General features: G+C 42.3%; 2 protein-coding genes across 2 annotated transcripts; one reads left to right on the top strand and one right to left on the bottom strand.

The window, feature by feature from the left end:
• Positions 1-385: 385 nt before the first annotated feature.
• LOC113010736 (protein lifeguard 3-like) lies at positions 386-12,211 on the top strand. Its single transcript, XM_026149938.1, has 12 exons — positions 386-858; positions 3,740-4,051; positions 4,433-4,500; positions 8,204-8,268; positions 8,351-8,404; positions 8,495-8,545; positions 8,645-8,684; positions 9,158-9,195; positions 9,286-9,373; positions 9,473-9,568; positions 9,657-9,710; positions 9,830-12,211. The coding sequence occupies exons 2-12, from the start codon at positions 3,745-3,747 to the stop codon at positions 9,977-9,979; spliced, it is 1,011 nt and encodes a 336-aa protein (XP_026005723.1). The 5' UTR covers positions 386-858; positions 3,740-3,744; the 3' UTR covers positions 9,980-12,211.
• A 2,984-nt stretch (positions 12,212-15,195) lies between these two features.
• On the bottom strand, positions 15,196-20,137 carry mcm6 (minichromosome maintenance complex component 6). Its single transcript, XM_026150779.1, has 18 exons — positions 19,866-20,137; positions 19,547-19,693; positions 19,291-19,401; positions 18,957-19,044; positions 18,703-18,864; positions 18,458-18,623; positions 18,218-18,366; positions 17,980-18,130; positions 17,731-17,872; positions 17,441-17,582; positions 17,217-17,324; positions 16,929-17,084; positions 16,660-16,788; positions 16,402-16,566; positions 16,089-16,215; positions 15,809-16,003; positions 15,559-15,698; positions 15,196-15,456 (listed from the first exon to the last, which is right to left on the bottom strand). Exons 1-18 carry the CDS (start codon positions 19,961-19,963, stop codon positions 15,346-15,348), a joined length of 2,487 nt encoding a protein of 828 aa, XP_026006564.1. The 5' UTR covers positions 19,964-20,137; the 3' UTR covers positions 15,196-15,345.
• Between the last annotated feature and the right edge of the window lie 5,359 nt (positions 20,138-25,496).

Below are 25,496 nucleotides of genomic sequence, written 5' to 3' on the forward strand. Positions count from 1 at the left end.
GAAAAAAAGAAGAAGCAAATTCTGGTCCATTGGAAGCAAAACATAAAGAAATGAAGAGTGAGTAGAGAATTTTTACAGTACTCTATAATACTTAAACAGGCATATCTTTTTCCTGTCAAATCATGAATGAGCTTATCTGATAAGATAAGATAACTCTTTATTGTCATTGCACAGTCATACATAGTACAGTAGTACAATGAAATTGGAAAAACTGTCCTACGTCGGCACTACATATAACACAACACGACACGATATGACACATCACAACGTAACAAACAACACAACACAGTATATTAACTTAGTATAAAAAAGAAGAATAAGTGTATGAGTGTATCTGCAGAGGGCGCCTATAAAACGTGTTTTCACATCATAACGCTGGCCTTCATCAGCCTGAGAGAAGTTCAGCACACTTGATGAGCTTGTTTACTACAGAGTCCAAATAACAGCTCATATCAGGTGAAAGGAGTCAGAACTCTGCAAAGTGTGGAAGACTCGCGCGCCAGCAGCAGAGGGCACTTTAGGAGAGCGCGTGCATTCAGTAACGTGACACCGTCAGTGCTGAAAATGAGTCAGCGCCTTTCGGGCCCCGCTGTCCGCGATGTGGGTGTGTGTGAGAGAGATTCCTCCGGACCACACCCTGCTTCCACAGTTCCAGGAAAAAAAAAAACTTTTCACAGCTGCCCACTTCTGCCAGTGCTTCTCTGAATAACAACATCGAGAACATAAAACAACCCCACACTAAAACTTGGAGTACAGCATTAAAGACAGTTTAAGGCTTTGTGAGTGACAGCGGGAGGATATCGCTCTTCTTCTCTCTGGGACTGAGAGCCACCGACGAGGTTGACGTCTCGTAATTTGGTAAGATGTTGTTATATTCTTCCCATTCTGTCAGAAACACCGCTCATGGTGAAGGTGGTGGTGTTTGTGTTCTGGCTGAGCTCGCTCACACACCTGGAAAAGCTTTTTTGGGGGGAGTTAGCGGAGGTTTGGTAACTGGGTGGAGTGGGTCTGTGTATAAACGCTTTTAGGATAGCCATCTTTCTTTTTCAGTTCAGTCGACAAAACTGAAATGTTAAACACGAGACACAGCTGATGCTGAGTTTTCTTCTTTTTCCTTTTGAATGTTACATCGTTGCTTATTTTTTGCTGTCAGCGATGAGTTACAGGGCGGGTAAAGGCGGCCCTCGTAGCGGGGAAGACAGCTGTTAGCAATAACGTTAATGAGTGCGCCCTTAAAGGCAACGGAGCTCTTGATGATTTCTAATTCGCTGATGTCCTGTCGAGTCGTGTGAGACGTCGTGTCAGTTGTTAGTCAGTGTGCCAGTCTACACACACACTTGTGCACAGTCTGTTATAGTTAAATAATAAGTGGCTGATGTTCAACAGGACTATACCCGATAAATATTGTTTTGGGAGTCGGTTGGGCTTAAGCCTGAGTTTTGCTTTGCGGAAGTTGACCGTAAACATGTAAACATAAACAGGCTAAATTGAAAAATGCCCAACACAGTTGCCCAAATGTATGATGACATCTCCGTGTGTCTGGTTTCATCTGACCAGCCTTTACACAGTGTTAGTCATCTACTGTTGTGGGGGGTCAAAAGGGAGCAACCAAATGTTACATTTAATTTTAGGTTTAGTGGCAAATGTGTTATAAGAACCAGGAAACGCATAACAGGCTTTATCTAGCCTAAGCTAGATTGCAAATCCCCTCCCTGGTGTCTGGTGTTTGATCAGCTTTTGATATGACAAATAAAACCTTAAATGCAGCATAAATTCATAGATAGGATAAGTAACTGGATGTTGGTTCTACCACAAAAAAGGAACACCAAATGAAAGCAATACTCAATAATACTGAACAACAGCATTCCCATTTTCTGACATCCTCGATTAATTATTTTTGTACAATTCATTTTAATAATCTGCTGATGTTTACTGTACATGTAGAGAATAATGAAGCAGAAGTATGCAAAAAATCTGTTTATCTGATAATAAAAAAACAGGATAAAATAACAAACAGGTTTTAAGTTAGCATTCAGGTTAAAGTTCACTGCTGTGTACAATGTAAAATGTCATGATTTGGCAGGAAAGCATGTGCGAGAATGTAAAGGACAAAGTCTGTTGCAGGCGTATTGGATTAGAAAGAGTCGGCAGCATTAAAAAAGAATGCATGACTTCTTGCCCAGGCAGAAATAATGAAGCTCAACAAAAAGGAGTGATTAAAAGCTTTGCCAAACCGGTTCTCAGTGTTCTTGTGTGGTGCTTCTGTAACTGTGTCCATCCGCATGACAGGCTTCACGTAACAAAAGCATTTCTGAGTCACAGGGCTTTGCTCTGAGTGACGTGTTTGTGCCATGCCAGATGAATGTAAACAGACTAGTTATGTTAGTGTGTTCAGACGACATACGTTACAGTAATAACCACAACCACATGATGACTTGAGGTTGAAGGGAGGATGAACTACATTGAATATGAGTGTATTTTTCGTAAATATTAGAGCTACACCCTCCTGTTCAAACACACATATGAACCTGCTGCCTTCTCATGTCTCAGTGACTATGAAGCAATCAGCTTTGTCCTCATTCCACAAGGATCAGCTGAAGCACTTTTTCCATTGATTGTTTTCTGTCCTGTTGCTTGGTGCTTAGTATGTGAGGTAATGGCAACAAGAGGTGGAGCCAGCTCTTGAATTCCTTTACTGCGTATATTTCCCTAAAAGTCCCACTGAAAATGCAGCACTTTCAGAATAACTGAGCAAACTGTATTGTGCTTAGAAACACGTCAGCCTTTTAAGATAGCAGTTTGGTGTCTTTTGTAAAATCAGCAGAAGTAAATTGCCCTTTTAATTCTTTATGTTTCACACTGAAAAAGTAGGTACACTTAGGTCTCAAGAACCCAGTGTACTGACCATCTCAGTTCTTTCAGCAGCATGGAATACTTGGGCCTCATGTTGTTGCATGATGTTAGCGTGCATGTGGTTATTATTAGAAATTTCCCTTTGGGGCCCGTGTGATGGTTCCTGGGTATGTGGTGGGTTTTGTGAACCAGTGTTGAGCAAATCCTTCTACTCCGTGAACCCGATACACACCCAAGTGTGTACCGTAAGGTGCATGGTAATTACTCTGGCAGGAGCCCAAGCCCAGCTATTACCCAGACCTTAATGTGCACGCACACCAACAGTGGCTCCATGCAGAGCCCTAAAGCTAAATGGAGCTCTGTTGTTGTCGCCAAAGGCACAACTGTGCATTTTCAGGCGGGCAGGCGGGAGGGCAGCGTGGACACCTAAGTTTGCTAATGTCATAACGCAAAAAAAAGTGAAAAAGTGATCCTGACAGTGATCCTGAACACACTGCCAGTGCAGTGGAACCATACCTGGATAGAAAAACGCACAGTGGGACATTGTCAGAGTGTGGACCTCAACAGTAATGAAGTAATGTGAAATTACAAGAAGGCTGCCTTAGAGAATTCAGGTTGTGATGAAGAATAAAGGTGGTCATAAATCAGGTAAAAACCGTATCGGCCTTATATACCATGTATGTTTGCCCATGTTTCAATAAATTGCTGTACCTATTTCCCTTTTTCCTGACTTTTTCAATGTGCATTATAAATCTTTTACTGACGATGACAGTGTACAGCAAAACCTTAAAGAGCACATGTTGGTGATGCTTCCGACTGTCTTACCTCTGCTCCCTGTAGTCCCTGCATGTTGTGAACTGTATTTCCTCCCCTCCCTTCCGCACAGGCATCATGTCACACTACCCTCCAGGGTACGACGAATCTCATGGCTCACTGTATGGACCTCAGGGTGGGAACTACCCACCACCCCCTCCATATGGATTCCCATCATATGGTGGTTCACAGCCAGGCTATCCCTCTGCTCCATACCCTTCTGGTCCAAATGCCCCTCTGTACCCAGGCCAGCCAGCTGGCTACCCTCCAGGCCCTTATCCAGGGCAGCCACAGCCTGCTGGACATCCAGGATCTCGCTACCCGAATCCTCCTCCCATGCCTCCTGTCGTTCCACCTACAATACCATCAGATGTCCTGAGCTCTGGTAAGACTCTGGCTTGTAACGTGTATCCTCTAATGACATTATCTTTTTAATAAAAGGAGAAAGCATCCTGCTACTGTGTGCTCACACAACACCTAACAATGATATCATTCCAGTATTGAACTAGAGCCATTAGTCAGCTAGTGCATGATGTAGGTTAAGGAATATTACAACAAAATCCACCTATAGGAGTTCTTAGTCTCATAGAGTTATACATTAGAGCTTCTTTGTTTCATTTTTACACTTGTGAGTGGACTATCAAGTGAATTTTAATAAATAAAACAAAATATGCATATTTTAATTGTAATAAAGTTTACCTAATGAATAATGCTTCTTGTTGCTCTTTGTAGTCAGTGATTGCTTTTCTATCTACTGATGATACAGGTGATGAGTTTGCAGCAAGTGGCAGCGATTGGGACAGTCTGAGCATTCGGCATACCTTCATCAGAAAGGTAAAGCACCACAATCTGCATGAAATTACCTATTTTACTGTCCTGTGCAATAATTTATCCAGAGGAGTGCTTAATAACACTTTTAAGTTACTTTCAGAATCATTTAAGACTCATTACAACACCCACACCCAAAAGAAAAGGGCAGATTGACAGCTAAAAGTTGTATTGTCAGGAAAATTACATGTACAGTGGGGCAAAAAAGTATTTAGTCAGCCACCGATTGTGCAAGTTCCCCCACTTAAAATGATGACAGAGGTCAGTAATTTGCACCAGAGGTACACTTCAACTGTGAGAGACAGAATGTGAAAAAAAATCCATGAATTCACATGGTAGGATTTGTAAAGAATTTATTCGTAAATCAGGGTGGAAAATAAGTATTTGGTCACCTCAAACATGGAAAATCTCTGGCTCTCACAGACCTGTAACGTCTTCTGTAAGACGCTTTTCTGTCCCCCACTCGTTACCTGTATGAATGGCACCTGTTTGAACTCATCATCTGTATAAAAGACACCTGTCCACAGCCTCAAACAGTCAGACTCCAAACTCCGCCATGGCCAAGACCAAAGAGCTTTCGAAGGACACCAGGAAAAGTATTGTAGACCTCCACCAGACTGGGAAGAGTGAATCTACAATAGGCAAGCAGCTTGGTGTGAAAAAATCAACTGTGGGAGCAATCATCAGAAAATGGAAGACATACAAGACCACTGATAATGTCCCACGATCTGGGGCTCCACGCAAGATCTCATCCCGTGGGGTCAAAATGATCATGAGAACGGTGAGCAAAGATCCCAGAACCACACGGGGGGACCTGGTGAATGACCTGCAGAGAGCTGGGACCAAAGTAACAAAGCTCACCATCAGTAACACACTACAACGGCAGGGAATCAAATCCCGCAGTGCCAGACGTGTTCCGCTGCTGAAGCCAGTGCATGTCCAGGCCCGTCTGAAGTTTGCCAGAGAGCACATGGATGATACAGCAGAGGATTGGGAGAATGTCATGTGGTCAGATGAAACCAAAGTAGAACTTTTTGGTATAAACTCAACTCGTCGTGGTTGGAGGAAGAAGAATACTGAGTTGCATCCCAAGAACACCATACCTACTGTGAAGCATGGGGGTGGAAACATCATGCTATGGGGCTGTTTTTCTGCCAAGGGGACAGGACGACTGATCCGTGTTAAGGACAGAATGAATGGGGCCATGTATCGTGAGATTTTGAGCCAAAACCTCCTTCCATCAGTGAGAACTTTGAAGATGAAACGAGGCTGGGTCTTCCAACATGACAATGATCCAAAACACACCGCCCGGGCAACAAAGGAGTGGCTCCGTAAGAAGCATTTGAAAGTCCTGGAGTGGCCTAGCCAGTCTCCAGACCTCAACCCCATAGAAAATCTGTGGCGGGAGTTGAAAGTCCGTGTTGCTCGGCGACAGCCCCAAAACATCACTGCTCTCGAGAAGATCTGCATGGAGGAATGTGCCAAAATACCAGCTACTGTGTGTGCAAACCTGGTAAAGACCTATAGTAAAAGTTTGACCTCTGTTATTGCCAACAAAGGTTATGTTACAAAGTATTGAGTTGTATTTTTGTTATTGACCAAATACTTATTTTCCACCCTGATTTACGAATAAATTCTTTACAAATCCTACCATGTGGATTCATGGATTTTTTTTTTTCACATTCTGTCTCTCACAGTTGAAGTTTACCTCTGGTGCAAATTACTGACCTCTGTCATCATTTTAGGTGGGGGAACTTGCACAATCGGTGGCTTACTAAATACTTTTTTGCCCCACTGTATATTTGAAAAAAATCCACATCATTTCCTGGTTAACAGTCAAATTTTGGCAGAATGTATTCAATTCAATTCATTTTTATTTATATGCCAAATTACAACAACAGGTGCCTCAAGGCGCTACAAAGAATGTATTTCTTTATGCAAAATGGCAAATTTTCTTTGAGATGTGTTCAGCAACACTGGCCAGAGTGATTTTAGCCTTGCAGCTGTTGTTCATGTGTTTTGAATGGTTGGATGAGCTTTGACTCGTGATGAGGTTTTCTAATGGACTAGTACATGGGACTATATAAGTGAATATACAAGCCTTCGGGATTAATAAAGTATTCTGATTCTGATAACACATACACAGCAGCAGACCAGAAAAAGATCATTATATCCAGCTTTGTTTACTGAGACAGAAAAGTAGCCTCATCACAGATGCAGAATTTTCCAAATAAAGAACTCTAGTAGTCTCAGAGGACAAGCATCAGTCTCTAAACTACTTCTGTGGAGGGGAAACAAACCAAGCACGGGGGGGGTTGGCTAAGACATGCAGCATTTTATAGAGTATGATGGTGAGAGGTTCTGTTTATTGTTAGATCCAAATTTGACATTTGTGACACTGACTGAAAGGTCAATGACAGAGCATAAACTGGGGAGAGGATGAGTTATTCTAATAATAACTTTATTTGTATGGCCTTTTTAAAAACACCCAGTGCTTCACAGTTTGTACTGTAAGCACATTAGATAATAAGTGTAAATAATTATACATCTGTGTACTATACATACTATATAACAGGAGACGGCCTTTTGCTATATAAGGATACACAGGAGCTATGACAGCTTTACAAGAGAATTAACCTGTGTGTGTGTTTTAGTCTCAGCTTCTCTGGTCAGTGCTTTGGTTGCTTGCCGGTCCACAAGTGTGTGCTAGTCTACACGAGTCCCTGCCTTGAAAACTGATAACCCTTAAACTGTTTAGAAACAGATGAAAGTGGGTGTAGATATTAGAAGGCAGAGTGCAGCCTTGCTTTGATTCTGGTATTTTAAGGATTTCACTTATGTGCCTTCTTCATCTGTAACAGTAGGGCAGTTAAATGAAGACACAGCGAAACAGAAAGCATAGGAGAACAGCCAAACTAAGTTTACTTGGCACTGAACTTGAGAGCTGTCACTGAGTGTTGTTTTGTTGGGTTTCCTGTACACAACCTTTCTGGCTCGAAGTTAAATGGATAGTGTGTGAACGTGCGACACATTTGTTTTGGTTTGCAAGCACAGGGTTGTTTTCACTAATGTTGTCTTCCAGTCTTTAGCGACTGCTGTACGAATCCTGGGTTCACTTGAGTCCGGTTGGCAGTGGGACAACAAACCCAAACACTGGTAAATCTGTAAAGAACTGCTTGAAGAAAAAGACCAGGGAGTGTCTTAAGACTTTTAAATATGCGTGGTCACCAGATCTCGTCTCCTATGAGTTTTTGTGATGTATTTGTAACTGGATAGCTATGAATGGCTGTGTTGACTTTACTCTTGGCACTGACTGTTTTGCCACTTCAAAAGGTGGAGTGTCAAATCTCTTCCCCCAACGTGCTTTCCCAGACTGGTGTCCTGGTTTGCTACATCCTGATTCCAACATAGTCTTTTGTTTTGTATAGTTTTTATTGTTGACGAGCTCCAACCTGCTCAGTGTTGGCATGATTTATTTTAAGTGAACAACAAAAGCACATAAAATAAATAATTATATGTGACATTGTAGCTTAAAAGATTCCACCATATTTTGAGAAAATGTATAATTCATAACTACATACTGCTAGTTTGTTTTTGTTTTTGTATCATACGCAAATGAGCACAAAGATATGTCAGACACAAACTGGACCAATCCAATAGCTTCTGTATTCAGAGTATAAAATAATGTGAATATTTTTTTCTTTTTAAGGTGTATTTGATCTTGGCGTGTCAGCTCCTGGTCACCACAGCCATTGTCGCCATATTCACGTTTGTGTGAGTATACAGATTGTGTTCTTTCTCAGGCTCTTTGCGTGTGAGCATTTCCTGGTGTTAACTGGGCCTCTCTTTGTTACAGCCAACCTGTCAAATCTTTTGTAAGGAAGAACTCAGCTGTGTACTGGGCATCATAGTAAGTCTCCCTCTGTGGTAACATCATTCGAAGTGATGTGCTGACTCATGGATAAAAACTGTACCTTTGTGATTCATTTCTACATTTTAGCGCGGTGTATTTCATCACCCACATCGTGCTGGTCTGCTGCAAGGGCCCCCGGTGAGTGTGATTGCCTGCTTTTATTATGTTTTAAGAGGAAATACTCGTACTTGAACAGTTTTAAACCAACGTTGTACTGAAAGCCAACTTATTTTGCAGGAGGAAGTTCCCATGGAACATGATTCTGCTCGGCCTCTTTGTAAGTATGACTTGTGGTTGTGGTCATTACCAGCAGTTTCCTGGACTTGGATCAAGTCATACTGAAACCCTTTTTGTCTTTGTCAGCGAGACATTCCATCCAATGACAGCCTTATCACAGTACTTGAAATGTAATTTTGATATCAGAGCCAAGCAGTGAGTCACCACATTTGTTTGCATTTTACCTGTTGATACGTTTGAGTGTTCAGTTTATCAGCTCGAACAGCAACATGACTGAGCTGTTTTATGATCTGCATTTTGTCACATAATAAAAGGTTTTGTGGGTTTTTTATTCTGTATTCTTATTTCCTGAATTGTCACGTGGACTTGTAGGAGTCCCACATGACACTGGGACTTTTATCACAGTATTGTGTTGACACTGAGTTAGACCGCATGTCAAGATTATGCTGTTTGTGGTTGGACAAGAAGTGTTTCATTGTAGTTATATCTGATCTTTATTTTTTTGTGAAACAGACTCTGTCTTTGTCGTATATGACTGGAACCATATCCAGGTAAAAAAATATATATACAGTCCCTTTCATGTGATAAAAAGATTCTGATGGTTTCCTCACTGCTGACTGTGTGTTGCGCTTTGGTTTTAGTTACTATGACACAAAAGCAGTGTTTCTTGCGCTGGGAATCACAGCTGTCGTCTGCATCGCCGTCACAGTGTTCTGCTTCCAGACGAAGGTAGGGGCGTGCACGTTTCTGCTTATCAGCTTTAAATCTCCACAGTGTGTTTGTTCATGGCCACGCGTTGAGATGCCTGCTGTCAATTTCTCTTTGTAGGTCGACTTCACCAAGTGCCAGGGCCTTTTCTGTGTCCTCGGTATCGTCGTGTTCGTGACTGGCATCATTACAGCCATCGTGCTGTCCTTCAAATACGTGAGTTACTGCTGTTGTGAAGACTGTGACTGTTTCCTGACACCTTCTTGGGTTTTCTTGTTATCTTAATGACTATTTGTTGTTGCAGATATTTTGGCTTCACATGCTTTATGCGGCTATAGGAGCCATAGTTTTCACTCTGGTAAGTATTTCACTTTAAAGTTACAAAGAAGTGGAAAAGTCACCTTAAATCTTACAGCAGCCCTCATTGTATTTGTTGATATAGTGCTCAGTTTTTTTGTAACTGTTTGTGTCTTGCAGTTCCTGGCATATCACACTCAGCTACTGATTGGAAACAGAAAGCACTCCATTAGTCCAGAGGAGTACGTGTTCGCTGCACTCTCCATCTACGTCGATATAATCCAGATCTTCCTTTTCCTGTTGCAAATTATTGGTGCTTCCACCAAATAAAAATCCAGCGGCACAGTGTAGTGAAATCATTCCATGCTTTTGAAAAGCTTTACTTTTCCAATAGACATTAAAAGATTTTTAAGACCATGGTGCTCTTCAGGGAAAATGTCTAAGGGCTGAATATGAGATTTTACATTGTAGATTAAACCTAAACTGCTGCTCAAATGTTTGGGGTCACGCTGATATACCCTTTTCTTGAAAGGAAGAACTTTCATCTAATAACAAATTAACTTGATCAGAAATGATCTGATCAATTTAATGACAGTTAATTGTAAATGTCCAAATTATGTGAGATTATGTAAATTTATGGTTTGGGATTTTCATAAGAAAACTGGAGTCAATTTCAGCATTTTCCCTCCTGTATTGCTGAGGTGTATTGTGTTACCTAATGCAGGTTTATCACGGGACCAGGCTTATTGATCCCTAGACAAAAAAACTTTCCAAACACAGCTGAAAGCTGATAAAGGAGCGTTCTAGTATAGTTAGAGTATAATCTAGTATAATCACACGAAATGCTTCAATCAGCTAAGTAAATGATTAGCTTCTTTAATCTGTTCTCAGCTCTTGTTACATGGTCAGTCTTTTTACATGGAAAAACTTGCATTTAAGTAACATGGTGTGCCATGAAAGTGGGCTTCTGTGTTTATGATGTAATTTCCCACCATATATATTGTATTGGAGTTCCATCTACTGTGTTATCCATGTGGAGGTGTTAAAGCATGCTAGTCTGCAGTAAGCTAATGTTTAAATGTTCAGTTAACTGGATGACTTTACAATAATAACATTTATTTTCTTGTTCTGTGATCCAGCCATGACCAGCTGATCAGAGCTGTGGTAAAAATTAATGATTTGTTTTTGTTATTCGTTGGATTTTTTTATTTTTTTTTTCATCCCCTGAACAGAAAAGTCAAGGCGTGGACTGAACCATTGTTTCAGAGAGCTGTACTAAGGAGACCTTTTAAAAAAAAAGTTATGACTACTTTAGGGCTGTTAATGTTAACGCGGCTTTATCCGTCATCATGATTAACGCAATTTTAAATTTTTGAACACAATTAAACCACCTGGAGCGCAGAATGGACAAACTTTGTGCAAACTGCCCAAATTGCCTTGATGCATGCAGGGATTTTGAGTCATTTTCGCTCCAAATGGGTTAATTGCATTGAAAATTTTGATCGTGTTCATCATGACGACAGATTAATCCACGTTAATGTTGACAGCCCTAGAATAATTCCATTTATCTTTGTTTGTATAATATCTCTGATCATGCCTTGTTAAGTGTTTTTGTTTTTTTGCAAAGTAAGGATATTTTAAAGTGATGCCCCCCAAAAATCTGAGCATTAGTTTACATCACCCAAAAATGCACTTTGTATGAAATCTATATTTGTTTTTTATATACTTTAACAGCTTATCGGTGGTTATGACAAATACTATTACCTAACTATCTACAGACACTTGAATCCCATCTGCAACATTTATTCCATATTACTGGACTTAATGCAGAAAGTGTCTGATCTCTCTTCTGTGTATGAACATGTACAGCTACAAATGAATTCTCCCATGTGTCTAAATGCTACAAGAACAAGGCAAATCCTAAAGTGTAACTTTCTGAGATTATGAAGTACAGTAGGGGTGGGCATTGCCACAACATTTGATCTCAGTTACTCAAGTATGAGCAGAGTCAGTATTTTGGGACATGTCCACCCCTGAAGCACAGCTCAGCGCCACTAATGGCAGCCACGGCTCTGCTATATAGGTCACTTTATTTGAATTGTACTCCTTTATATCACTTCAGTGCCTTCACCGTGTCAATGTCTGTTATTTTAAATTTTTTTTTGACTTTACAGAATACAGGGTTATAATATGTTTTATAGAGTTATTATATGTGTGCCTGTAAATATAGTTGTGTTAGTCAGATGTGGGTCAGACAGCGAGGGCGGGATTTTTCCACACAGGACAGCATTATCGGTGCCGTGTTGTTAAAGTACTGGAACATTTCTGAACTCCAGTCTTTCATTGTCCAAATGTTTCTCCTGAGATGATCAGCGAAGACCATTAATGACAAATTTAGAGCACAGCTGAAAGTTTATAAAAGCCTCGAGTCAAATCAACAGAGGCAGACATGTTTACTGTACACCACGGATGGTTAGTGTGGAAGAGGGGGTTGTAAATATATCAGTGCTACAGAAAATCTATTTGCTTATCATTATAAATAAAGTTTTCTTTTAGTCTTAATGTGATTGTACCAGTGATGATTTTATTCAAATATACATTTACCTCTGACATGGGTGAACTTTACATCAGTGTTCTGATCAGTCTTTTATCCAAGAGTCTCTGTGTGGGATACTGTGCATACGATGCAAATCACAGCTGCAACATAAATTACTGGTCGAGTTTAACATCCACTGCATGATGGCGGTAGCGACTCCCTTCGTATTCGCCTTCATTTGATCTTTTCATCCTCTGTCTGATCTTTAACTGTTTCAGTCTGTTTTTGTCCACTTGTCTCTTGGCCAGGAAGAAGCTGATTATTCCTGTAGGGAGACCGATAATCCTGCACAGAGAGGAAAGAGACAAAATATTTATACAGTACTGATGGCTCTGTCACACTAGAGAATAACAGGACAGCAAGTTCTACGCAGCTCGGGAAAACTGGTGGTTCCCCAGTGACTGCGCTGAATGTGAACGACAAATCTGCACCTAATATATCTTGCTCTTTTTTAAAAAAAAAAAAAAAAAAAAAATGTATTAGTAGCCTGTGTGGATGATATTCATCCAAGTTGTATTTTGGATAGTGAAGCTCTCTTTTGGAAAATTGTGCAAAGTTTTCTCTTTTAGCCACAGTAGCATTATATGGAAGAACAATTGTTTCACTGTTATTGTCTGCCAATTGTGTTTCTGGGACTTGAGGAGGACACATCAGTAACATTAACATGCAGGCAACACAGGAAGGTGACCAAAACATAACATTAAAATTACCTTGGAAAGAAAAGCATCTGGACTTTAAGTTTCTTGAAGACGTTTCACCTCTCATCCGCGAAGCTTCTTCAGTTCGAAGAGTAATTGGTGGAGATTCACAGATTTTAAGCCCTATGGGAGTGACCCTAAGAGGGACATGGACCCCGTCATGGATCCTCCGTCTAATCACATGAGCCTGGGTGTGGGTCACAATGAGCCAAGGTTTTCGCATGAACCCATTGCGAAACCTAGCCCTTCCCTATCACATGATTTACTGAGGTCAAATGGCCCAAGATGTGAGTGGGCGTTAGGGCGTCTGGGAAGGGATCTCAAAACTGGATTATAGATGCAGACAGTTGGTGTCGTAAGCCACCACCTCTATTCAAAGATGGTTGTTCACAGTGGACATAGATTGCTCCTAACACTCCTCTTTCAAACCATCTGTCTTCTTTGTCCAAAATGTGAACATTGGCATCCTTGTTTTCACAGGATGAGAGGTGAAACGTCTTCAAAATATGAAGAAGAAGTCGTCCAGACGCTTTTCTTTCCAAGCTCTTTAGACTACGATGACCTGGATGACTGAAAGCCTTCACAGACATTACAGTTACCTAATAAATATGAACTTAAAGACACAGGAAGTTTTTAGTAAGTGCTCTAATAATATTTCCTCTAATTGCCAGCCACCTCTTTTCAAGGGACCAAATATAATTGGCCAGTGGACTCAAAATTGGTTTCATGGACAACATGAGCTAAGCCTTAACTTAATTTAACCCCAAGCAATCTCCTGAAGATTGCCTGGGGCATTCTTTAGGTGCCTTCCCAGTGTTGACAAATGTCCAGCTGGTATAACCACACTTCCTCAGGGACTTAAAGGCCAGATTAGGTATTGCATAGAAAAGCAAGATCAGTTTGAAAGGTGAGCAATTCAAGCAGAAATACTAACTGATATTCACCGAGATCTATTCAAGTACTTTAAAAACACTTTTCAAACCCCCATCAACACCTCACTTCGCTGTCACACAGTTACTGTAAACTTTTGCAGTTAGCACTAGAGCGCGTTTTCTTTGAGAAAACAGAACAAAACCGAGAGGTTTTCGAAGAAAAGTGAAAAGTTCTGCATTTGTCAAGCAGCTGACTTGAACAAGCAACCAAGCATGCACTACAATCAGAAGAACTGCAGTAAAGGCCAATCACCCATGCTCTAGCTGTAGGCTTTAGGCAGTCAAACAAACAATCAAAAATAAACATTTTTATTATCATGCTAGCCCAATTATATTTGAGCCTCTGGAAACGAGGACTGCATAAAAAGCGTGTCATTTCTAATCTTTTTAATCGTTCTTTGACACACCTCTGACTTGATTTGTCAGTGCTGTAGCTTCTATATCTCTCTCGCGGGTTTTGGTCAAAAGAGAGAAATTACCAGGCAAAGCCGATTTTCACCATAGGGTTCTTGGCTTTTCTCTTGGGGATGTATTCAGGACCCTCTGGTTCCTCTACCTCCTCCTGGGCTCTGCCTCTGTCGGTATTCTGGGTCTGCTCGCTCCTCTGCGTCTCCATCCTGGAGCAGGCAGCAGGGGAGACGTGCAGCCGCAGGCTCGGACACACGGCCCGGCTTTGACTGCTCTGTCTGAGCAGCCACCGGCCGGAGAAAAGGTACATACCTGTTGACACAAATTACACCAGTACTTTAAAAATCTTACTTCATTTGCGACCACGTCGATATGAAGTCTTCTTAAAGTGCTAAACTAAAGCATATAAAAGGTTATTTACAAAAAATAACTATATTAAAATAAACAACTTATCGCCGCCGAGAAAAAAAAATATAATTCCCTTAATTGTGACCTTTTTTATAACGAATAAAGCCAATAATTAAACCTTTCAGTGTTGTCCGGACTGTATTCACTGTGGACGCCGCCATGTTTGTTGCGTAATTGAAACGGACATGCGCAGTCGCAACAACGGGAGCTGCTGCCACCTAGTGGTACTCATTTAGATTTTGTATTATTTTAATGCCGCAGGCAACACAAAGACACATGAAGCAAATTTGTGTTTTTCAACATTTTATTCATTGTTCCAACATTTCATTCAGAAAATCATAATTATAATACAAAAACACTTTAAACCATGGACGTAAACCATGCTGTATGCTTATAATATACAGTTATTCAAAGTCAACAATAAACTAAGTCAAAGAGAAGTGAATAAACAGCTGGAGAAGAGGCCAGTATATTTACATCTGTTTTTGTTTTTTTGTTTTTATCTTTTTAAATCTAAAGAATATTTAGATAAATCCTCGTATCTTTGTACAGCAGCGAAACATCTCCAATGCCACCATTATGAGCATTAAACACACTATGAACAATAACTCTTGTTTGCCACAAAGAAGCAGGGATCAATTTGAGGACAGGAGTTTAGTCTTCCAGGTTGTAGTTGGGGTTTACAACCAGAACAGATTCCTCTTCTGTGCTTGCAGACTCTGAGCCCTTCAGTCCGGCCTGAGACAGCTGGATGAGGATGTGATCCTAGTGGAAGAGATTTGTGTGGGAGATCGTATAAATGAACATGTCTGCACTTAGAGAATCGCTGACTCATTATCTTTTCACATTTTAAGATGGTAGACTTACATAGTGCACCAGCCTGTGGATGACCTTCTCTATCAGCCCCTTCCTATTGATGAGCTCCTCCTCAGAGTCGATCTCTGACTCGATCTCCTTCAGATACCAGTTGACCACTGCACTTTTCTTCAGATCCTCCTCTTCCTCAGCTGCAACACAGATTAGCAAGAAAAATGTGAGAAGAAAAAGAAAAAGAACAGTGACAGAACAGACAAGGAAATGAGATGGAAAACAGACTGGAGGGAGGAACATCTCTTACCATCCTCTGCTCTGCGCAGATGCAGGACGAGCAGGTTGGAGATGCGTTTGTACTCGGCGAAAGACAGACGAAGAGATGGTTTGGACTGGCTCCCAGGCTCGCCGTGGCCATTGACACCGCCAGCGTGTCCATTAATTCCATTAGTAAGGCCAATGACACCATCCACGTTTCCATTTACTCCATTCGGGACGTTACCTGCAAAGATGCAGAGAAGAGTTTACGTTAAATAAACAGCGGTGATGCATGGTGTCATTTCACATCTTCTCTATATTGATAGTACCTTCTTCCTGCTGCTCCTCCTCTTCCTCCATTTCATCCTCCTGTTCCAGGTTGATGTCTGGCGTCTCCACTCTGATGATAGATTTGTTCAGAAGACGGAACGCTTCCTTCACGTGTTTGGGCTGAACCTAGAAGCATGGGATGAAAGGGCAAGAGTTAATTCACAGTTTGGCCTTTTATTTTGAAAGGATGTCTTTTTGTTCCCCTCATTTTGGTTAAAGTGATACTCAGGGTGGTTTTGCAGTATTAAATTTTATCAACCACACTCAGTATCGAGTGTTGCATGAATGAAGCTTGTGTGTCTTCGCACGTACCTCATCACAACAGTGCATACGTGCCATGGCCTCTGAGAGGCGGATCATGCTCTCCAGCTGTCGCACAGTTATCCTCCAGGCAGATTTGGACACGCCCCCTGAGCCGTCACGCTGGCGGAGACGCTTGTACTGCTCGACGATGAACTCTTCTGATTCGCTGGAGATCTACGGAGGTCCAGAAGTTAATATAAAGGAAATGTGTTAAACAGTAAAAACTGGGTCGCTGGTGTCGGCGTGTGGGGACACCAGCACACCCACCTTGGGTTTGAACTGCCTGGCGAAGAGCAGGTATCTGCGGATCTCATCCAGGGAGTACAGTCTGTCCACAGACTCCTCCACACGGGAGTGCAGATCCACGATGCGTCTGGCGATAGCGTAGTCCGTCACCTATGACAGGTGCAAATCGTTAGCTGCAGTATTCAACTAAATTATCATATTTAAAAAAAAAAAAAATGGACAAAATAAAAGACATGAATAGAAACAACCAGTAAGCACAGGATGCTCAGACTACGCTCATTTGCATGTACCTCATTGCACTCGTCCACCAGGATGAAGAAGAGATCAAAGCGGCTCATAATGGGAGCGGTCAGGTTGACGTTCTGCTTCAGACTCTTGCTGCGGTCGTAGCGTCCGCTGACAGGGTTAGCAGCAGCCAGGATGGATGTGCGAGCGTTCAGGGTAGCCTGAGGAGAGAAGCGGAGGAACAGTCTGGTTATTCTACTGCAGAGACGAACGATCGAATATGATAGCAGTGTAACTTCCGCTTGTGCTGCATAAACGCGAGTGTTTAAAGCGCAAAGCTTTGAAAGCGTCACCTTGACTCCGGCTTTGGTGATGCTGATGGTCTGCTGCTCCATGGCTTCATGGATGGCCACCTGGTCTTTGAGGTCCATCTTATCAAACTCATCAATACAGCAAACACCCTGAAATCAAACCAGTTAACAAGTTTTACTTGCACTAATTACATAAAGAAACTTTTTTGTTTTTTTTAAATATAACAATACACTGTTCACTGTTCTTCAGAACTCATGACACTCACGTTGTCGGCGAGCATCAGAGCTCCAGCCTCGATGACAAACTCATGTGACTCCTCGTCTCGGACCACGGCCGCCGTCAGACCTGCAGCAGTGCTGGCCTTGCCGCTGGTGTACACCGCTCTGGGACTGAACTCCTCCACGTGCCTACACAGGCACACACACTCAAATCAACACTGCTGTACAACAAATGTCTACAGCAAAGAGAGCACTGAAAAGTGTTTGTGCCAGAAGATGGAACAAAGAAAAGCTTTATGCAAAGCTAATCAATGAAGGTGGAAACTGTGGAACGTACTTGAGGAACTGGCTCTTGGCAGTGCTCGGATCTCCCACAATGCACACGTTGATGTCTCCTCTGAGCGAGGTCCTTTCCATGGTCGTCTTGGGAACGCCTCCAAAGAGCATCAGCAGGATGCCGCGCTTCACCTCATCGTTACCTGCACCATCACGTTAACGTTTAACTCACAAGTCACAGCTTTGATAAAGAACTACGAGAGCGTCCTCCATTGGAGAAAAAGGCTAGACGGGGGGTTCGATCACTGACCGTGGATGGTGGGGAAGAGGCTGGTGCACAGGTTGTGGTACAGGTTCTTGTCCTGGCTCATCTCAAAAACCTTCTCCCACTCTTTCTCTGTCATCTGGCTCTTAATGCTTTCAGCCGTCTGCTCCTCCTCCCGCAGCTCTTTACCGCCAAACTGTGATAAAGACGGCACACATTTGTAATCACACAGCAAGATTTGTAGCCGTTTGCATTTTTAGACACATGGGCGAGCGCTTCTTACCCGTGGGTTGGTTGGCGCCACGTTGCAGGCCAGGAAGGCCAGCCTGTATGACAGCTCTCTGACTCCCAGAGCTTTCAGTCCTCTCAGACCATCAGACTCAAAGCCCTGAGGACCTCCTGCTATACGGGTACTGGTCTCTGCTCGCACACCTGGAAGTAACATCCATACAGTCATGAGAACCAAAACAAAACACCACAAGACATAGTTTTGACCATAAATGGTTAAAATTTTAAAAAGTACCAGGTGTGCTGAGCTGTGAGACATCCGGCACGACAATCAGGGTCCCAGTGAAGTCACAGCGGTCTCCAGCCTGAGCCGTCTCCACAGCCTCTGCCCTCAGGATGATCTCAAGAGAGCGTGGGATCGAACCGCGAGGCAGCTCCGCCTGCGTCTCCTGGATACGCACCTGGATACACAAACAGGGTACACAGGGTCAAAATCAGACTCATTCATCCATGCAGACAGACATCCTTTATCACAGTTACCTTCTGAAAGTCGATGAACTTTGATTTGTGCGTGTCGAGGTGGAAGCGGGAGCGGTTGTTGCACACGGGGTTCCTGCAGATGGTCGGAGGAGAGTATTTGAATTGCTGAGAGACATCTTTGATCACTGCCTGGCAGTCCATGCACAGGAAGGTACCGCTCACCTGCACCAAAGGAAGCAGGATGGGTTTAATGACAAAAGACAAGCGTAACGCAACTGAACTTTGTGTCTTCTTCACTGATATAAACATCTCACCAGCTCAGGATGGACTGGGTGCGTTCTCACCACCTGACCGCTGATTCTCACCAGGCTGCCAATACGCATGGAGGACAACTCACGGATCCTATTTATTTATTTAACACAGGAAAAGGATCAGATTTGGCATTTCATTCCCATTAACATTTACCAGTGAGAGATGCATCATTCCTGCTTTATGCACCACAACTTAAACACCATTTTGTTCCAATTGATTCAAGCCAAGCAGACATTTCTACAACCATCTTTGCACTAAAGCAATCTAGCTGCATAAATGGCAGCTCAGACCAGATAAATGGAGATGTACATGGTGGTTTGGTTAACAGTGTCTTACTTGTGTCTGGTGGGCAGCTCCTCGATAGCGACGTAGAACTCTTTGTTGAGGGGGACGTTCCCGTGATCCCGAGCAAAGTTGCGCACTGCTCTGCAGAGGTAGGGATACACTCTGGAAACAGACAATCCTTCAGGTTACCCCACAGCTTATTTCCACAGCACTGAACTGATGGTTTGAAATGCAGCAGCGCACTCTCCCACCTCAGTATTTAGATGAGATATGATGGAAGCACCTATGACTTGGTGGGCTTGCTCACCTGTAGTACTCCTCCTGGATGGTGGTAGCCAGTTCCTGGTTGAAACCCTCCAAGTCGGTGAAGCTCACCAGTAGGGTGTTCCTCTCAGGCCTGATCAGCTCCTCGGCCTCCCGGACATACTTCACCTCCCCATCCCCGCTCTGAAATCTGCAGGGTGACGCAGGAATCGGGCGAGAGTTAAGAAAAGCAGTGAAAAGACACCAATAGCAGCCGATCAAAGTAGCACTCGATCCTTATAATTGCTGATTACAAGAGCGATGTCAAGCCAAGCACGTTTCGGCCGACAACAATACGACCCCGTCGCTGCTGCCTCACTTACTCCTCTAAGAAAGCCTGGAATAACTTCTGGCACTTCTCGGCCAGCTCGTCCTTCACCATCGCCCCGGCAGTCTCCGCGGTGGCTGTGGCGACATCCATGCTGCAAGTCCGTCAAACTGCGACAACAAAAAGATACAAAAACAAGTTTGCAAAACAGACACGAGTTGCTCCTCTCTGACACACAGCACGCTCAGCTCCGGACAACAGAGCCCGGTTTCGCGCGAAAAGTGAGACCACGTGATGTTTGGCGCGCCGCTTTCGACCAATGTGCGACGTTATGGAAATATCTCTGAGCTCGTAGCCAATTAGAAGCGGAAACGTAAATTGACGCGGAGCCCTGCTGCCCGTTTTCCCGCGGTACGCTTCCTGTTCTAAGCTGTAGACCCCGGGGAGAGACCGAGCTGTTATCTCAGTGTGCGCGTGTCTTTGTCGAGCACGTGCGTTAAACAGATATAAATGAAGAATGCTGACAGCGTCACAGTGAACTTAGCACTTGAGCCATTTCCGGCCAAAATATTTGGGCAATTTAAAAGTATGTCGTCATCATCATCATCATCATCTTCTTCTTCTTCCTTCTTTCTTCCTCATTGGATCATCCAGCTTCATCTATGAATCGTCTGTTTTCCTTCTGCTTGCCTCCTCCATACTTAGCATCCTTTGCCCAGTATATCTGCTCCCCCTCCTCTGCACATGTGCAAAATATCCCAGTCTTGCCTCTCTTACTTTGTCTCCAAACCGATCAACCCGCCCTGCCTCTCTGATATACTCATTCCTGAACGTGTCCATTCTGGTCATTCCCAGTGAAAATCCCAACATCCAGCTCAAACTGTCCCAGTGCAAACTTGCAAACCTGCAAACTTGATATTCCATGGAAACTCCTGCCTGACCTCATCAAAACAAGAGGGGGATCAGAGCCAATCCCTGATGTAATCTCACCCCCACCTTGAACACATCTGTCACTCTCACCCCTCTCTTGCTGTCTTACATGTCTTGCACCACCCTCACATATTTCTCTGCCACAACCTCATGCTGTACCACGGTATCTCTCTCACCACCCTATCAAATGCTTTCTCTAGACCCATGTAGTCACAGTGCAACTCCTTTTGACCTTCTCTGCACTTCTCCATGAACACTCTCCAAGAAAACATCACATCTGTAGTGCTATGAAACCATAGTCCTGCTCACTATCACATTTCTCCTCTTAACATAGTTTCAGCAACTCTCACTCTGTAGTTACAACAGCTCTGCATATCACCACTGTTCTTGAAAACTGGTGCTAGTATTCTTCTTCTCCATTCCTCAGGCATCTTGCTTTCCAGAATTGTGTTAAACAATCTTGTTAATGCACCCAATGCCCTTTCTCCTAGTCATCCCCATACCTCCACAGGTATGTCCACTCACCCTTCTTCATAGCTACTTTCACTCCTTCCTTACTAATCCTCTGCACTTTCCTCTCATTTCCTCATCAGCCCCTCAAAGTACTCCTTCCACCTTATCAGGACATTTTCTTCACTCGCTAATACAGTTCCATCTCTATCTTTAACCACCGTAACCTGTTGCAAATCCTTCCCAGCGCAATCTCTCTGCCAAGCCAAAACTTTTTTTTCCTCCTTTCCTAGTACAACTCACTGTAAGCCTTTTCCTTTGAGTAGAAGCTACTCCCAGCCGCTCCCTTATTTTTAATTTTGCAGTTTTACAATGGATGCTAAACACCAAAAGGGGATTTGGGTTTGAGTAAATGTACTTTGATTTAAAAACCGAAAGCATTTTACTGCTGCACATCTGCGGTGAAGCTGTTTTAACTGCTTTATACAAGCCTACATGTCATTTGTCTCTTCCACTAGTGGTTTCCATCCAAAGAAACAAGCTGCTTCAGAGGTCACCAGCTAGAAGTGAGAATTTGTTAGATGGGAATAAAAGACTGAATTTAAAAAAAAAATTCCCAGATCAACTTATTTGCAGTAACGAATGTGTTTGTGCCTCAAAGGTTTAGATGAAAAACTCATCGCACAGCCTCACACATTGTGTGCATTTATGTTTGAAATATGTGTGTCCAGTGTGCTTTATGTTGTAAGCATTTTGTGTGTTTTGCAGTAAATATTATTTTGTAAAGTACTGCTCATGTTTGTGAGGTGAAGGGAGTAAAGTTACAAGTATATCGTCAAAACTGTGCACAAGGACACAAGTAATTGGATTCAACTTGTAAATGTACCACGTGACCACTGGGGGGCAGTGAACACTCACGTTTCTGCATATTTTTATTTTACATGTCAGCTCAGTCAGTGTCAGCGCCTACTAGGTATCTATGTGTTGCAGGGGTGATGCTATCCATGATATGGTGCAGGTCTATATTGCATCATTTCTAAAAGGAAAGTAGTACTACAGTCACTACAGACAATAAAATAATACAATTTTTCCAAAATTGTTTTTCTTATTTATAGTTTTGCGCGGGGACTAGAAAGATACAACTTCAGCTGAATGGTTAATTTTGCACTATGTGTCTGTGTATACTTGTTCCACTCTATTGTTGTAGTTCTGTTAAAACAGTGCAGCTATGGGACAGCAGGCATTGGTGGAAGGTTGGAGTACAAGTTTGTAAGTAAAGGTGCTGTTAATAAAGTTACAACAATAAAATGAGAAACCACCGACGGATCATGTCCATGTTGTAGAGAGCATTACAGTCCCTGCTTCTTTGTTTTATCACGGTGGCTCCTCGAGACTGGAAAGAACAGCTATTGTGACCTTGTATTCACATCAGTTACAGCAGAATTAAAAAAGTAGAAAAAAGTCGACCAAATGAACCCAACACCAAACAGGCACACCTGAGGAATCCCCACAGACAGTCATCTTGACCCGTGACGTTTTCTCATTTTAATTTCTTTAGACAGTGGGGACAACCAGAGGGTTTTCTGAAAGAAAAACTCACTGAAATGTAGCTTTTATATATATATATATATATATATATATATATATATATATATATATATATATATATATATATATATATATATATATGTAGATAGATAGATAGATATATTTGTGGTTACATAACACACATTTATATTGGGCATGTTTTGGAATGACTCTGAGAGACCGGCAGAGGAAGTTATTTGTTAACAGAACAATTCACAGGGGGAACAGTAGAGCAAGACCGCCTGCAATTCTCGGAACCGAGTGGACATGATTATGTTCTGCAACAGTTAGCTGATAATAAGTGACAAGCAGATGTGGCAAAAATACAGACATTCTGTACTTAAGTAGAAGTGCAGATTCAAAAATACTCCAGTAAAAGTTGAAGTCCTGGTTTGAATTCTTTACTCAAGTAAAAGTGAAAAAGTACAGACTCTGAAATGTACTCACAGTAAGAAAGTAAAAAGTAGCTCCTTGAAGAACATCTCTACCACCTATTTTGTGCAACACTAACTGAACCTTGTGCTCTATTATTGTAACTATAAAATAATATGCTGCTCTTTGTGGATGTACACAACTTAATTCAACCAGATGTCAGCAGATGTTTTATGAGTTGTCTTGGCTGATTTCCATCCTCGACACTGACAGTACAGTGTGTATTCTGTCTTTTTTCTAGAAGGTATAAAATTGGTATGAAGGTGAAATTCGCTGAATGAATCTCAGCATCATCAGCTTAACTTCAGATTCATCTCTGCTGCACTTTATGTAACCTAACTCTGACCATGAAACCACAGCCACTGTGCACCAGTCACACACTGTTCTTTACTTTAAACCCCTCACAACAAACTAACCTGTTTATTGGATAGGATTTATAGGATTTTCATGCAACCTTTAAATAACACAGCGAGTGTACCTCCGTTTGTTTAGCTGCAGGTTTCACAATATGAAAAAACGTAATGTCATGTGTACAGACCAGATATCTGATTTAAAAATGTGAGAACTTACATGTAAGCTTTAAATTTCCGGTTTATCAAACACCACTGATCAGTCCTTATCTTTAGCCCCTCTTCTTCCTCTCGTGTCCTCTTTCTTATCTTTCTCCATCTCTGAGTGAAGTTAGCTCTCTGTGTTTTCTCTCCCTGTGAAATACAGCAGCTGGACCTTTAGCTAGCAACACAGTGTAAGACAAACTGCACACAAACAGTTTGTGTGTTTGTTAAGCTGATAGAAACATCACTCCCTTCACGCTCGCTCGTCTTTAGGGCTCGCTAGATGCTGAAGTACTGCAAAACCACTGGCCCACTGTAACCCCTGACTACGGCACATGGTTTTGCCTCCTTCATCTCCTTTTATGCTACATCCCCTGCTGATTAATACAAGAACAGGACTGCCTTTCATGTGGTATTGGTTTGATGTTTGATGGCACGCAGTAACATGAAAAAATAACTTCCCTCAAATGCCTTAAACCAGGAGTATTGAACTTCAGGCCTTGAGGGCTAGTGTCCTGCAGGTTTTAGATCTCACCCTGGGTCAACACACCTTAATCAAATGATTAGTTCATTACCAGGCCTCTGGAGAACCTCAGGACATGTTGAGGAGGTCATTTAGCCATTTAAATCAGCTGTGTTGGATAAAGGACGCATCTAAAACCCCCAGGACATCAGCCCGCGAGGCCTGGAGTTCGACACCCCTGTCTTAAACCACACATGTCAAACTCCTGTCCTCGAGGGCCTGTAAAACAACAGAAACTACAGATCTACATCATAGTACACATAAAAATACCCATAAGACAAACTATAAAACATTATTATGTATTTCTTAAGGTGTCTTTCAATATAGGGCTGGATCACCCAGGGGACACAAACTCCATCCTGAGGCAAACTCAGTCCACCGTCAGGGTAAACATTCATTTCTGCTCTATTATTCTATTAATTTCTATTTCAGTTCCCACATTATTCTCACGTCTCCACCTGCTGAAGTCAATACAAACATCAGCCAGCGGGCTATTGGTTTCACCTGTCACATTGTATTAATCCACCAGGAAAAAAGCAGGAAGTCATTGTGAGCCATTTGGATGCAACCCAGCCTCCTTCTCTCTTTATTTCTCCTTTTGTCTTGACCTCTGTTTTTCCCACGATTGTTCAGCCGCAGGAAACTCAGTCGTGTTTGAATATGAGGGAACCTGACCATCTGTAGACGATCACACCCCCACTCACCCACCCACACACACACACACACACACACACACACACACACACACACACACACACACACACACACACACAGATCAAATTCACACGTACTCAGGCATATCCACCACAACAAAAGTGCTCTGATGTTTGATGTAAAACAGTTTTCACATGATGTTTGACTTTGTATTTGAAAATTAAATGACAAAACTACTAATACTAATATTATTACTTTACATCATTGGGTTTATGACATCATTAATACTAATGATTTCTTATAATCAGACCCACACACAGGCAGCACTGCCTGTAGTACACATCTTTGTGGTACACTAAAACTTGCTGGTGCACGGAGATGAAAAACATGCAGTGTGTATAGATCTTTTGGTAACTGGTGAGAAATAGTACAATGGGGGCAAAATACAACCAGGATATGAAAGAGGAGCGGGAAAAGATAGTTTAGAAAAGACTTGTTTCCTGGTTTATTTGTACTCAGCTGCTGACACATTTTCATTGTTTCGCTCGTGTCCTTC

This window comes from Astatotilapia calliptera, chromosome 18, assembly GCF_900246225.1.
Source record: "Astatotilapia calliptera chromosome 18, fAstCal1.2, whole genome shotgun sequence".
NCBI lineage: Eukaryota > Metazoa > Chordata > Actinopteri > Cichliformes > Cichlidae > Astatotilapia > Astatotilapia calliptera.